This window comes from Melospiza georgiana, chromosome 16 (assembly GCF_028018845.1).
Source record: "Melospiza georgiana isolate bMelGeo1 chromosome 16, bMelGeo1.pri, whole genome shotgun sequence".
Taxonomy (NCBI): Eukaryota; Metazoa; Chordata; class Aves; order Passeriformes; family Passerellidae; genus Melospiza; species Melospiza georgiana.
In genome coordinates this window covers 1,390,563-1,405,832 of record NC_080445.1, presented here as the reverse complement: position 1 = coordinate 1,405,832, position 15,270 = coordinate 1,390,563, and the positions used below count along the sequence as shown (strand labels likewise).

General features: G+C 52.8%; 1 protein-coding gene across 2 annotated transcripts; it reads right to left on the bottom strand.

The window, feature by feature from the left end:
- Positions 1-7: 7 nt before the first annotated feature.
- Positions 8-14,146, bottom strand: ZNF598 (zinc finger protein 598, E3 ubiquitin ligase). 2 transcript variants are annotated; one of them, XM_058035203.1, is made up of 12 exons: positions 13,898-14,146; positions 12,692-12,804; positions 11,382-11,511; positions 9,900-10,111; positions 8,522-8,739; positions 6,778-6,895; positions 5,600-5,784; positions 5,202-5,274; positions 4,085-4,830; positions 2,983-3,118; positions 2,079-2,223; positions 8-1,968 (listed from the first exon to the last, which is right to left on the bottom strand). In XM_058035203.1, the coding sequence occupies exons 1-12, from the start codon at positions 14,144-14,146 to the stop codon at positions 1,621-1,623; spliced, it is 2,673 nt and encodes an 890-aa protein (XP_057891186.1). In that variant the 3' UTR covers positions 8-1,620. The 2 variants fall into 2 exon arrangements, with proteins under 2 accessions (XP_057891186.1, XP_057891187.1); XM_058035204.1 differs by having other exon boundaries at positions 5,202-5,271; positions 13,898-14,079.
- Positions 14,147-15,270: the final 1,124 nt, after the last annotated feature.

Genomic DNA, 15,270 nt, shown 5'->3' with positions numbered 1-15,270 from the left:
AAAGATTTGGTAATAACTTTATTGAATCAGGTGAGCACAAGGAACAAGGAAACTGCAACATCAGGCCCCAGAGATGCAGCAGCTCGAGGGAACTCCCAGCAGCACCTCCCAGGGAACTCAGAGCTGCTGATGGAGAAGGAACTGAAACCCAAGGGAAGACAAGATGCTCCTCCAGGGAAGACATTTCACTCCCTGAACTTTGCAAACCAAATGGGGACAGCTGCTGGCTGGAAGTGGTGGCAGCACCCAGCTCCCTCAGGGGATCAGCTCCAGGATCCTGAGTGAGGATCAGGGACTGCCAGGGGCTCGTGCACCCAAATCACCCTCCCCAGCCCCTTCTGGGCCAAACCCAACGTGCACAGGTGGTCACAACAGTCTTAAATATTCAAGAAAATAAACCCAAAGCACTTTGCAGCCTGAGAGCAAGCAAAAATAACACAGGTAAGGCAAGGAAGAGTGGCTGTGGGCAGGAGTAGCTCTTGGGTAATACTCTGAGCTCGATTCCATAGAAATGATGATGCTAGAAAAGCTGTGTTTTCATCACTACAAATTACATAACTTAATGTGAGCTTTGTTCCTACACTTCAGAAATAACTAAACCTGGATTTGGGAGAGAATCAGACACTGAACTACAGCCAGGGGGGACTCCTGGCACTCCATCAGCTCAGAGCTGCTGCTGGAGGAGTCACTTGACAGGAGGAAGAGATCCCCCTCTTCCTCTGGGGTGGAATTTGGGGGTGCCAAGGAACAGGAGCCAAGCCAGCCCGGTGCTACCCAGGGAGGTGCAGGTGTCAGACTACTGTAAACAGATAAATGCACTTAAAGGCACTGCAGAAAACATGGTCAGTAATCAGCAGCATTTAATGTCCCAGGATGCTGTTGGGAGCTCCCACCAGTAATACATCCAAGAAATTAGAAACATGGCAGTCATTAAATAAAATTCCCGTGTGCTTTACGGAGAGTAAAGCCTTAATGCTGTTACTGTACATGCAGGTCTACAAAATCAGCTTCTTGAAAGAACTTTACAGGAAAAGTCAGAGGCAGCTTCAAATCTTGCACAGATCGGCCCAATTCTCCAAGCAGCAGAACTGACTCTGCAGAAAGGGAAACTCTGCAGCCCAGTGTGTGCAGCTCCCCTGGTCACACAGCCCAGGGAGCAGCACTCTCTCTTGCACCTTTTACCCCTGACTAGTGTGATCTTCACTGAAATAGCACAAAAAAAATCAGAATGTTATAAGGGAAGCCACCTCCATTCATTTCAGCGATCCATAAACTTCCCCCACCCCCAAACCAGAAAGAAACCCCCAAACCAGAAGCTTATTCCCCTAGTGAGTCCCCTGTCATTCTGCAGATCCAGAAGGATTCCCAGCTATTGCATGTTCCAGGAGGAAGGAGCCCTGCCCGTCCCCCTGCAGCTCAGCCTAACCCCAGCCCAGCTTTGGGAGCTCAGACAGAGGGTGGGGACGAGCTCTGGCACATTCCCCTGACCCCTGTGCCCAGGAGGGCCTCCCAAATCACCTGCTCCTCTCTGCCCCAAGGGCACCAGCCCCCAGCTACTGCCAAGCCTCGTTCCAAAGTGCACAGCCACAGCCAGAGCCCGGCTGCTGGCCCTGGGCAGAGCTAACTGATGATCCTGCTGATGGCCTGCAGCGAGGGGAACTCCTCATCCTCCAGGTGCAAAGCTTTGTGGGTCACCACGTCCTGCTGGGTCAGCACCTGCCTGCACGTGGGGCAGATGCAGCAGTCGAGGTCGGCGGGGGAGTCCGTCTGCCAAACGTTCTTTTTGTTCTTTTTGGGTTTGTTGGAGCTTTGCTTCTCCTTGAGCCGGAAGTCGTTGTGGGCAGAGAGCAGTTCCTGCTGCTTGGCTGTGTCTGGCAGCAACACCAACAACTCCTTGAAAATCTTCTTGAAGTTTTCCCCCAGCAGCTCCCGGCAGCTTTTGTAATACTGAGCTGCAGAGATCAGCCCCTGCAGGGGACAGGGAAGGGTAAGAATCAGAGGAAAATGAGTATTTATCTATTAAACATCCCACTGGAATTCAGGCCTCCCAGAAAGGGAGGCTTTGGGAAGCCACTCACCTGCCTGAACTGCCCAGAATGAGTTTTAAATTTATTGAACTTGGACTCGTCGCTCTGAAGAAATTCTTTAATGGATTGTATGAGCTGGATGTTCCTCTGCTGGAAGTTCTCAGGTATCAAGTATGATCCATGACAGGATTTTGGCCTGTATTGGAAAAGACCAGAAGTGACCCTGACACTGGTTTGTGTCACACAAAGATGTCCTGGGACATAAATCACAAGGCTGTTATGGTTTACAGCTGCACGTCCTTCCTCCACCCAGCTACACAAAAGCAGCACACAGCTGTCTTGTCAGGATAATAAAATATGGGATTTCCATATCAGATTCCAGCTTTACACAAACAGAACGTTTAAAATCCAAGTTTAACATGGCCCTGACGAGCTGCTCTGTGAGCTGGGTGCACTCGAAAGATCTGAGCAAAGACCTCACTGTGAATAAACCAACAGATAATTCAGGTTCTGTATGAAACTGACACAAAGTTTTCCCTCTCCTTTTCCCAAAAACTCCTCTTTCTGTCCCAGAAGAAACCAGAGAGCAGATCCTGAAAGACCAGAGCAGTGAAGGTCACCAGGAGAATAAACCTCAGCACCTTCCTGCTGGGACTCCCACAGAATTGATGAGAAGTACAGGAATATGTTGGAGCTGCAGATTCCCAAATAAATCCAGGATAGGCCAAGGTCTGAGCAGCCAAAACATTGCACAGGTTTGCAGTTCCTCAGACTTGTAACTACACAGAGCTGTTTTATGCAATTCTCCTGAATCCAACCCCCAGCACCCTGGGACTTCCCAATGGGAACCTCCCCTGGCTGATCCCTCAGAGTCACCCCCCGTGTGCTGTTTGAAGCCCTGTGACACCAGGGAGGTGTGAGGGGTCCCACAGCCCCTGGCAGGCCCCTGACTCACTCTTTCAGAGCTGTAGTGACGGGTTCAGAGATGGTGGAGGATGGGATGACAGCGAAGCCCGGGGGGGGTTTGCTGACAGGCACCGACAGGCCCGGAGGCGGAGGAGGGTTCTTCAACAGCACCACGGAGTTAAAGCCTGAGGGAAGCAGGGAGAGACAGGAATTAGAGCACCCACAGACCCCTGGCTAAAACCCACACCAGAGCCTGACACGCTCTGCAGAAGCACCAAGCAGAGTTTGCAGTGCAGACATCACTATATTGGAGAAAACCTAAAAAAAAAATCTTCAAGAAGCACTTGAGAGTGGCTGATGTTCCTCTACAGAGAAAGTGCTTTAATTATTCATTTACTTTCTCAATGGAAAATAATTTTGAAAGCCCACTCCAAGTCACAATGAGAAACACTTTTGCATTATTAAAGTGAACACAAACCACGGGAGGAGGCAGCAGACCCAGCCTGGCCTCTCCCAGCAGGGGCTGCACAAACAGCGGTGCTGGCGCCTCCCGATGTGACCCCTCTGCCACGAAAACCACTCCAGGTCACCTTTGTTCCTGTCGCCCTGCCTTCACAAGGTCATGGCTAAAAGCACGGCAGGAAACCTCTGCCAGCACAGGAGGAAGTGAAGTGACAAGTGCCAGCAGGGACAGGACACAGCCAGATTCCCTTTGCCTGCAGCGGCTTCCAAGGCAGATCTTGGAGCACAGCACACGGATGTGTCAGCCTTGGGGACAGGGAAAAACCAGCTCTACATCCAGGAGCCACCCCCAGAGAGCAAACCCCTCCAGCTGTGGGGCAGAGGTGAGTCCCAGAGGACATTCCAGCCCCCCTGTGACACCTAGGCTGACTTTACCTGTCAGCTGGTGGCAGAACCACACAAGAGCCAGGAGCTTACACAACACATCCATGTGTTCTCTGGGCTCTCCCCAAGCAAAGCTGGCTGTGCTCAGCAGTGCTTCCCCATCCCTGGAAGTGTCCAAGGCCAGCCTGGAACAACCTGCTCTAGTGTAAAGTGCCCCTGCCCACAGCAGGGAGTGGAATGAGATGATCTTTAAGATCCCTGCCACCCAAACCATTCCACGACTCTGAGCTTCATTCCCTGCTCACCTGGTGGTGGGGGCATCCTGGCTGATCCTGAGCTCCCAAGAGCTGGGAAGTCTTCCTGAGGTAAAGGGCATTTGTTAGTCCCTGGGGGCTTTTTAAGGCCGGGGGGCTCTTTGGGTGCAGCACAGGCAGCTGATGGTTTCTCTGAGTGCCCGTTGACGAGGGGGCCGTGGGCAGCAGGGAAGGCCCTGCAGGGCTGCTCGGCCTCCGGGGGCTTCTCTGTGCCTGGCCTGGCCAATGGTGGCTCCTGGGGCGGGCGTGGGGACGATGGGCTCTGCTTCTCAACCCCCATCTTCTTCTTCTTGCCCACTTTTGTAAAAGTTTGTGAGGTAGAAGCTGCCAGCAAGGACGAGACGTCGAACATGGTCGGGGCGTTGCGGATCTCCTGGGTGGTCAGGCCACCGCTGCCGTCCTCGTCGTCCGATTCACAGAGTTTATTGCTCTTCTTATTTCCTTTGGAGGTGTTCAAGGATGGTTTTTTGGCTGGCTGGTTGACACAGGGGTTGCACATGGCTTTGACGACGTTTTTACTGGAACCATTGTTCCACGCAGATGTGATGTGAGTTACTGTCCTATTGGTGGGCTTCACTTTGGACACCAGGGCTGGGAAATCCTCCTCCTGGAAGGCTGCTTTCCTGGCAGTGGCTGTGTACATCAGAGACATCCCTGATGAGATGCTGGGAGCTGCAGAGGAGGACAAGCTTGGGAAATCTTCATCCTTAAGCTTAACCAGAGCTGGCTGGGCAGAGCTGTGGGGAAGGGAGAGGGTTGGAGTTACTGAGGCAGCAGAACCCCAAGGGACAGCACAAACCCACAGCTCTCCACTCCCCCTCAGACTGTCACTTAGAGTGACACAACAGAAATTGGACCAGATGATCCTCAGGGGTCCCTTCCAGCTGAGGATATTCCATGGTTCTATTCCATGATTCTAAGATCAAGCCAGGAGCTGATGCTGCTCATGCTGGTGAGCAGCACAGAAACAGCTCCAGGCAGGAGGGGACGGGGCAGGGGAAACTTTGGAGGGATCAAATGATCTGGAAAATTATTTTCCCCAGATATGCAGAACACGTCTATCAGCTTCTAAACGTGCTTTGTCCCTGCTGCAGCCCTGCAGACTCACCCTGGGAGAGGTCCTGCAGCAGAGCCGATTGCTGGAAAGTCCTCCTGGCTGAGCACTCCGTTAGCAGCTGCTTCTTTTGGAACAGGGACAGAAAGAGCAAAGACATTGTTTTCAACCCAAACCCATTCATTCCAGAGCAGGGGCTATCAATGGCCATGACTGCAGCACCACCAAGGCCTATTTTCAGCAGCTGGTGATGTCATTACTGACATTCCAGAAGAACCATTTAAATCCATGCATCACTATTTCCTTCAATTAACTGTGCTGCCCATTATGTTGTGGCATTCAGGAAATCCATGATGCTTTAAATGAGTAAATCATGGCTAAGGCAGAACTTTCTGAGGGAACCTTCCAGACACTGAGATGCCCTGCAGCTGCAGGACCTGTCCAACACTCACCTGTGACATCATTTGAAGACTTTGGCACACGTTTGGAGCTGAGCACGTCGGGATCCCTCAAATCCTCCTTTCTCCCCCTGCTGCTGCTGCCTTCCTCCTTGTCCTCCACCCTCTTCTTCTCTTCCTGCCGTTTGGCTGCCATAGATGCTCTGACTGCTGCTGCAACATCCCTGTCTTCTTCTTCCCTGCAGGACAGGGCAGACTCACTTGGTCCAACAGCAAGGATCACAGAGCACTGCCTCGCTGCAGTGTCACCTCTGCGGTGCCAGCTCTGGTGACATCCCTGATCTTGTGCTGCCACCTGCTGAGAAACCCAAACCAGCCCCACCACTCCAATCCACTCTGGATTTCCAAGTTCCACGTGTGGGTATAACAATCCAGGCCAGAAGAAACCAGGCTGAACTGGGAGAGACAGTACCAGGGATGCAGGGGGCACCTGTCTCTCCCATTCATTTCCAAATGTATGGAATCATTCTTGGAGGCCACAGGAACTCCTTGAGGCATGGCTGGGCATGAACTCTCAACACATGCACGACCCACATGTGACACCAACAGAGGAGTGCTTTGGGATGGAGTTTTTTCCCCAGTGGAATCACCAGTAATGAACCAGCTGCCCGTCCAGCCAGAAAAAGAAGAAAATAAGATGTGCAGGATGTAAAATCATTCGGGTCTGGTGTGGATGAAGACACATAGAAATGCAAGTTTCATTTCAATACTTAACCCTCTTTCTTTTCCAAAGCACTCAGTCTGGCCACACAGAGATCTGTTAGTTCAATGAAAAGCATGGTCCTTAGAACAGGAATTTCATGACCACTCAGACCAAAAACTCCATTAAACCTGCACAGACTTGTCACCTACTTCAGAAAATCCTATTTAGAGAAGTTTGCATAAAAACAGCTGCTGGAATTAATTCAGGGTTCTGAGTTTATCTGACCCAAAAGTTGAGGGTTACATTGTTTGCTTCCTGAGCTGAAACCTCACACAAAATAACTCCATGATGACTGAGCACATAGCCAGGACACAGGCTTGGACTGGAAGCTGTCAGCTAAGGATTCACCACAGAGGCTTCCAAATTTTGTATCACTTCCTTCCTCCTAATCCACCAAAATATTGTGAATTGGTAAATAAAAGCCAAGACTAAACTGGAGTAAAATTCCCCACAAGGTTGTGCTACTCACCTCTTGTACCTCCAGCTGCCCCTCCTGTTCTGCTGGCTGCCTCGGCTGCTCAACCTGCTCGCCCTCCCTTGCCTGTTGAACCTGTCAACCTCCTCGTAGTCATCTCCACCTACAACACCTAAAACAGAGGGGAAGGATGATCACTCTCAGTTATTTCTCTAGTGTGGGCATCACACTGTGCCTGAAAAATGCAAAAACATACTGGTACAAATAAATTATCTTCATTTCTTTCTGATGACCAAGCCAGCAGTTCTAAAATTACCTGTCCTCATTAAACTCATACACAGGGAAAAAATCCTGTAACAATTCAGGAAGGGATGTCTGGATATCACCTGCTCCAGCCCTTTACTCAAAGCAAGGCCAGCTCTAAAACTACATCAGAGGGTTTTGTCTGGGCAAGTTCTGGTTATCCTCAAACTCTGCAACCTCTCAGCTGGAGAGACCTTCTCAAACTCTGCAACCTCTGAGGTTGGAGAGGCCTTCTCAGACTTTGTAACCTCTCAGGCTGGAGAGGCCTTCTCAAACTCTGCAACCCCTCAGGTTGGAGAGGCCTTCTCAAAGTCTGCAACCCCTCAGGTTGGAGAGGCCTTCTCAAAGTCTACAAGCTCCTGGTCCCGTTCCAGGGCTTGTCTACCTTGTTTGGGAAGAATCTTCATGCCTATGAAATATTCACTGGCGTTCTTAGAGAATGAGACCCATAGATTGGTTTGGTTGGTGGAAGGATCTTAAAGAACACCTTGCTCCAGAGCAAGGACACCTTCCACCAGTCCAGGCTGCTCCAAGGCCTGTCCAGGATGCTTCCAGAGCTGGAGCAGCTGCGGTGGTACCTGCCCACCCTGGTGGGGTGCCCATCCCTGCCCTGGGAGCTGGGCTGACCATCAGTCCTGCCCACCCTGCCCCTCACCCTGGCTGACCATCACTCCTGCCCACCCTGCCCCTCAGCCCGGTTGACCATCACTCCTGCCCACCCTGCCCCTCAGCCCAGCTGACCATCACTCCTGCCCACCCTGCCCCTCACCCTGGCTGACCATCAGTCCTGCCCACCCTGCCCCTCACCCTGGCTGACCATCAGTCCTGTCCACCCTGCCCCTCAGCCCTGGCTGACCATCAGTCCTGCCCCCCCTGCCCCTCAGCCCAGCTGACCATCAGTCCTGTCCACCCTGCCCCTCAGCCCTGGCTGACCATCAGTCCTGCCCCTCACCCTGGCTGACCATCAGTCCTGCCCCCCCTGCCCCTCAGCCTGGCTGACCATCAGTCCTGTCCACCCTGCCCCTCAGCCCGGCTGACCATCACTCCTGCCCACCCTGCCCCTCAGCCCGGCTGACCATCACTCCTGCCCACCCTGCCCCTCACCCTGGCTGACCATCACTCCTGCCCACCCTGCCCCTCAGCCCTGGCTGACCATCAGTCCTGCCCACCCTGCCCCTCAGCCCAGCTGACCATCAGTCCTGCCCACCCTGCCCCTCACCCTGGCTGACCATCAGCCCTGCCCACCCTGCCCCTCACCCTGGCTGACCATCAGTCCTGCCCACCCTGCCCCTCAGCCCAGCTGACCGTCACTCCTGCCCCCCCTGCCCCTCAGCCCGGCTGACCATCAGTCCTGCCCACCCTGCCCCTCACCCTGGCTGACCATCAGTCCTGCCCACCCTGCCCCTCACCCTGGCTGACCATCACTCCTGCCCACCCTGCCCCTCAGCCCGGCTGACCATCAGTCCTGCCCCCCCTGCCCCTCAGCCCGGCTGACCGTCGGTCCTGCGCGGGTGCCGGGGCGCGTAGGTGAACTGCAGGTCGATGTGGCGGTTCTGGCGCGCCTCGGCGCGGCTCTTGCTGTGGCAGGCGCTCTTGTGGGCCTTGTAGTCGATCTCGGTGCGGAAGGCGTGCGTGAACTGCTCCGTGCTGCAGCGGCCCTCCTCGCACAGGAAGTGCTTCTCCCTGAAGTGCTCCCGCAGGTACTCGTAGTCGCTGCGAGGGAAAGCACAGAGCTGAGCCCTGTCACTCTGACACAGTCATGCCTTCAGGTTGAGCTCTCCCACTTCCCACATTCTTGGGAATTCCCTGCATTGGTACATAGCTCTGAACTCCACAGAATGTGTCAGCAGTTCTCCTCACAGCTCAGGCACACAGAACAATCCTTGTCCAGCCCCAGAACCAAGGACACCGAGGGCAGTCTGGGAGGGGGGGACTGCACAACCTGAGCTGGAATTGGACAATGAACCCCAATATAGAAATGGACCAAAACTTATCAAAGTGTGAAAACTCCTGACCCATTGTCCATCTTGGGTGTAGCCACAGCCAGGCCCTTGCACTGCCCAACGTGTATCCTTTGAGGCCTTTTAATAAATCCCTGCTTTATTCCTTTAGCTCTGCCCAGCCTGTTCCAGGCAGACTCTCAAGGCATCAAGGGGAAGTGAGAACAAGCCCTGGTGGTTCATTTGTCCTTATCCCAGGAATGTTTTCCAGCTGGCCCTGTTTCTGTATAGCCAACACATGATCCAGGTGTTAACCCAAACCCACAGATGCTCAGCACATCCAGTTGTGCACACAACAAAAAAGTTACTTCTATTCCCCTTGCACACAAACCTTGGAGCAGCAGGACCAAGGAATCACAGAATTAAGGTTGGAAAAGGCCTTTAAGACCATCAGCCAGCATCACCACCATGTTCACCGCTAAGTTGTGTCCCCAGGTGCCACATCCACATGGTTTTAAACATTTCCAGGGATGGAGACTCCACCATTTCCCTGGCTAATCTCTTCCAGTGCCTGACAACCCTTTCCATGAAGGAATTTTTCCCAATATCCAATCTAAACCTCCCCTGATGCAACGTAACACTTCCTCTCATCCTGTCCCCCACTAGAGGTAACACACCAGACAGCTGCTGTCAGGCTGCAAAATTAACTTTATTTAATGAAGAAAATTTTAAAGCATGAACTAGACTCAAAGTGAATATTTTGGCTACTTATTTACAGAATTGCACCTAACCTGCTGCCACTCCTCCACTCTGCTTTCAAACACTACTTACCCCTAAATTCATAGCACACCCAAGGAATTCTACTTCATAATTTAAGCTAGAAAAGGGGAATTTAAGCCGGGAAAAGGACTCCTATCAGTAATGTTTGCTTGCCTGTAGTACTCCTGAGCCCCCTCAGAGTCACAGAAGTGGCAGAAGTAGTGGTCCCTGCGCAGGTGCTTGAGCAGCTCGTCATTGTCCAGGTAGCGCTCGTCGCAGAACTTGCAGAGGGGGTGGCCCCGGTGGGAGGTGTCATCAGGGTCCCCATGGATCCTGTGCCGGGCCAGGTCCTTCCTGGAGTACCATTTCCTCTCGTAGGTGAAGATCTGGAGGGCAGGGATTGTGTTAATGCATTGGTATTTAGAGATTTGTATTTATAGATTTGTACTGTTTCCTATGGACACAGAACTAAACAGAACAAGCCAGGCTGCGTCCAACTTCTCCATCCGTAGGGGTGGAAGATTTGCTTCAAAAAGATGCAGCTTGACCACCAACTACTAAAATTTTTGGTGGACAGGAAGTAAAATTTAACTCATGGATTCAAATTAAATCTAACTTGCATTTCTCTGAACACTGGGAATGAATTTAATTCACTTTTTTCCCTTTGGAATCTTTTTATGCTGTAACAAATTTAAATTATAATCTCTGGAGTGGAAAAAGCCTAACTATGTATTTATCAACAAACAGTATTTTGCATTCTCAAATTTAGAAACCCCAAGGGACCGGTTTTACCTTCCTCTCACAGTACCCACCCCAAATATCTGCACACAGAGGATTCACTTCAGTGAACAACTCGTGTATCTTAAGCCAGCCCTCTGTCCCCACCACCTTGTGAGCTGTTTTGGTAGGAAGGGTTCTGGAGATGCCAAAAAGATCAACCCAGCCTTGAGAACAGAATACCCTTTATTTCTGGCCTAGATAAGGACTGGGAAATTGCTCTGGGAAAAGGTTGGTTTGGCTTTGCCAAGGCTGATGGACTGAAGCTCTCATGAGTTTAGGAGTTTCTTTTCAGTGGGTATGAGTAAGATGGGACTTTTTTCTTTGAAATAAAAATCTCTACAGTATTCTGAAATTAAAAAGCAACAGTTTTAATGTTGTTTGTGAGAGAAAATGGCAAACAAGTTCCCTCAGTGCTGAGGGAACCCTGGGCATGAAGCACCTCACCAGAGCTCAAAGGACACCAGAAACCAAAGGAAGTCCTGCCCTCGTTTCCCACTTCCCTTCAATCAGCTCCAGGAATTCCAAGACCACAGGAAAGACTCAGCTCAGTTCCCAAACTTATTAGGGTTCATTTAGGTCAACCTGCTCGCTCCTGGATCCCATCCCTTTTGGCAGCAAACTCCAGTTCACCTGGCACAAACCAACTGTGGCACCACCACCGTGGGGTTTAATTTAAAACCTGGAGAACCTCCAGGCCCTCTTCATTAATCAGTTTATGGAAGAAGAAAGGCTTAAAATAAAGCAACTGGCCTCACTGCAGGAAGAGGGAACTTACACAAATCCTTGCTGTTCTGCCTTCCCACTTCCCAGGAACTCCTGGAGGTCATGGAAGGAAACTCCCTCCTTCCCACACATCCAAGCAGAGGCCCAGCTCACCTTTAGGTGTTTAACACAGAGTTTGCAGCAGAAGAGCTCGTGCTGCTTCCTCATGTGCTGTTCCAGATCTGCAAAGGTGTTGAAGGGCTTTGCATCCGGGCACAAGGGGCACTCGTGCTGCAGCAGCTTCCTGAGGGACGAGAGAGATTCCCAAAAATGACCCAACTCCCTCTCAGCACCCCCACACCTTCAGCAAAACACAAATGTTCCATCCCTGGCATCTCCAGCTTTAAGGCTGCCCCTGCAATCTGCAGGGAGGGTTGTGACCTGCTTACTTCAAGAATTGCTTATTGCAAGAATTCTGCTGGATGGCAGGAACAGGATGGAACCAAACTACACCGAGGTTCCAACTGCTGGAGCAGAGCTGAGCAGCCATGGAGCAGGAACCACAGCAGGAACTCACTGCAAAACTGAGTAAACTGAAACAAACCCTTCCCCTGATGGGTCACTTCCAATTCCAGTACACTTCCCACTGTCAGAAACTGAAGAATACAGTGGGGAGAGATAAATTGAAATTAAAGAATTGTATTAGGAAAGGAGGGGAAAAAAACCCATCCCAAAACCCTGCCACACAGTGGCTCCCAGGAAGAGATGAGCACTGGTCTCACTGGGAGAACTCCCACTCCCTCATTCCCACAAATATCAAGCCAAAACTGTAAATGTCCTAAAGTTACATTCTCAGCCCAAATCAGGGTGAAAATAATACCCAATTCTCCAAGGAAAAAGCTCCACTGCCTGTATGCATCTTTTACACTCTTCTTTCCATTATCTCAAGCCTTCCCAATTAGGATTGTTATGAAAAATAACTGTAGAACATGATGCTAACGCCACGTTTTTATTCTGCACTGTTTTTTTCACTTCACCTTTTTTCCCTCCCATTCAGAATTAAGATCTTTGTGTGAAGACATTGTTACTCTTCATGCAATACTTGGCACACCTTGCTTTGGTTAGTCCTTATTCAGCACAGCAGTAATTACAATTACAACAGTAATTAAGTCTTTATCAATTTCCACAGCAGCCACACAAGGAAGGGGAAGGTTTTCAGCAATTCTGCTGCTGTTAAAGATGCCAAAAGGGATTTTTATCGAGAGAGCAAAGGCGTTGTGCTGGGGAATCCAACACGGCAGCCCCAGGAGCTGCTGAGTGCTCAGTGCCTGCTCCAGCTGTCAGCTCGCCAAGCACACCTGCACAGGTGACTCAGAGCTGCCCAAATGCCAGGAGAGCAGAGCAGGGCACCCCGCCCTCCCGCAGGCACTTCCTGCCACGTCCCGTGCGCCACCACGTGCTGGGGACACCGCGGGGACATTCACCTGTACAGCGCGTACACCTCGGCGTCCATGAAGTAAATGTCGTACTTCTTCTCATGCTGCAGCTCCTGCAGGGCAATGGAAGAGAAGGACGGCAGCTTCCTCCCGAACACCACCTGTGGGAACAGCACCGGGGCGGGCATTGCAGCAGGCACGGCCCCATGCCCGCAGCCCTGTGCCAGCCTCAGCTGTCACCTCCCTCGGGCACTGTCCCCTGCTGCCAGCAGGGCCACGGGACATCTTATCAACCCGCCAGGGATTGGCGCAGCGTGGCCTGTGGAGTTTGAACGGGGTTAGGAAACGCTCCTGGTGTGTTTTGCTCGCACAGCTGTTCGCAGAGTAAATATGCCGCACCAGCACAGCCCCTGCCACAGCCAATGCCCGCCAGGAGCCCTGCCCCCGGCTCCTCCCTGGGCATCGCACGGGCACCGGGAGTTTCCAGGTGACTCAGTGTCTAAGGCTGGCAGGGAAAAAGCACCGTTTCGTGTTCCCTTGACTCCCAGGAAAGCGAGGAGCTAAACACAGAGCACCTCCCGAATCCCCTGTACCGCACACCCCTCTCACTCAGGGCATCTCCTTGCTGCCAGCTGCCCCCCGGGCTCGGAGCGCTGCAGCTCCCACCTCCAGCACACACTGCCAGCCGGGAACTGCTGCTGGAGTCACCAGCCCCAGCCCAGACAGGCTGAGACATAAATACAGCACGGAATTTCAGTTCTTACAGCAAAAGCTACATCAGAAATCTAGAAGTAGATTCCCAGAGAAGCTGTGGCTGCCCCTGGATCCCTGGAATTGCCCAAGGCCAGGCTGGACACGGCTGGGAGCAGCCTGGGACAGTGAGAGGTGTCCCTGCCATGGCACTGGATGGGCTTTAGGTCCCTTGCATTCCAAACCATTCCAGGATTTTACGATTCCATGATCCCCCCTAAGAGCTGCAGCCTCCTGGAGCAGGGAGCAAAGGCTCCATTCTGTGCTGCCAGGGCGAGCCCCGCTGACTTCACACCATAAACATTCGCTCTAACTCCATTTTCTCCACGTTTTGTTTCCCACTGGCCCAGTCGGCGGCGGCACCCCCGGGAGCGGGGCACAGGGGGATAACCCGGGCGCTCCGTCCCCGTCGGTCCCACCCGGCCCATTCCCGGTGCGGCCCTGCCCGGAGCTGCCCCGCCCGGCCCGCGGCCCCCCCAGCCCCAGCCCCGGGCCCGGCCTCACCTGCCGCAGCTCCTCCCGGCACACGGCGCAGTACCGGACGCCGCAGAGCGCCCGCATCCGCACGGAGCAGCGGTAGCAGATGGGGTGCTCGCAGCGGCCCAGGGCCACCACGTCCATCTCCCCGCAGCACAGCACGCACGGCCCCTCCGCCGGGCCCGGCCCCGCGCCGGCCATGGCGGCCATGGCGGCCTCGGCCCCGCGCCGCCCCGCCCGCACCACTGAGCGCGGGCTAGAGCGCCGCCCCACCATAGAGACGCACGCTCACACAGCGCTCAGCGGCCATAGAGCTCCGCCCAGAGCGCCGCCGCGCTGCCGGAACTGATTCCCCCCCCAGGGCCACAGCGCCGCCATACTGATGTCACCGCGCGGTCCTCCAGCGGCCGGTCATAGAGACGCAGCGTGGTGACCATAGAGATGCGCGGGGCGGAGCGGCCCCGGCTGCGCCGCTCTGGTTCCCTCTCGGTGGTGGCTCTGAGGCGGAGGAGGACCCCGGAGGCGGTCGGCGGTCTCGGACACGTTTGCGGTCTCCAGCTCCTTCCTGGCTGTGGGGACATGGGGACTCGGACTCTGCACTTCAGTCTGAGGGACCCAGGGCCGCTCCTGCCACCTCTGGGAGTGGGGACATAGGGGACCCAAGGCTGCTTCTGGTATCTCAGTCTGTGGTGACACGGGGCCCTGAGCCCATTCCCGTGCCCCGCTGCTGATGGATGTGGGATTTTCCCAGATCAAACGCCTCCCCTGGGGTGCCAGCAGATCCTCCATGGATTCATCCTATCGCCAGCTCCGCTGCTTGATTTCATTTTAAATTTTATAACCCAGCCATGCTTTTTCCCAAGTAAACCGGGGGTGATTGGGGAAATAAAAGCGTTAAAAACGTTCTTGGAGCACTGCAGACACTGGGGTTTGATATCCACTACAGCAGGAACACAAACGAGCTCAGTGTATGTAACACGAATAAATCTTTATTTGCTGCAGGGGGTGAGTCCCACACACTTCCCCCTGTGCAGAGGCAGCCCAGGTGTGTAAAACGCCTATCACTTGTTTTTAGAATTTTAAAAGTTTAATAGTAATAAAATGGTTATAAAAATAGTAATATAATTAGAGTAATACAAATTTGGACAATTAGGATTAGGACAATATGAGACAATAAAAACAAAGAGTTACAGACAGTCCGGGTACCTTTTCTGGGCAGCACAAGCCCAAAAAAGGACCCACGTTAACAGAGGATTAACCCTTAAAAACAGCAGCCTATTGCATATTCATACACCTCATACATGATCCAAAACTGAAGGTGTTTCTGCTTAATGTCTACTTCCTCCCTTCATCTTGTAAATCAATTTTCTTGGCTCCTCGAAGTCTGAGGAGGCAATAAT

Bases quoted from the DNA above. Each gene is read 5' to 3' on its own strand.
- ZNF598 (XM_058035203.1), bottom strand. From the start codon at position 14,146: ATGGTGGGGCGGCGCTCTAGCCCGCGCTCAGTGGTGCGGGCGGGGCGG. The intron at 5,275-5,599 runs GTGAGTGTTGGA...CTGTTCCAAAAG, and splicing joins GTCTTCAAATGATGTCACAG to AAGCAGCTGCTAACGGAGTG. The intron at 3,119-4,084 runs GTGAGCAGGGAA...TGCTTCCCTCAG, and splicing joins CAGGATGCCCCCACCACCAG to GCTTTAACTCCGTGGTGCTG.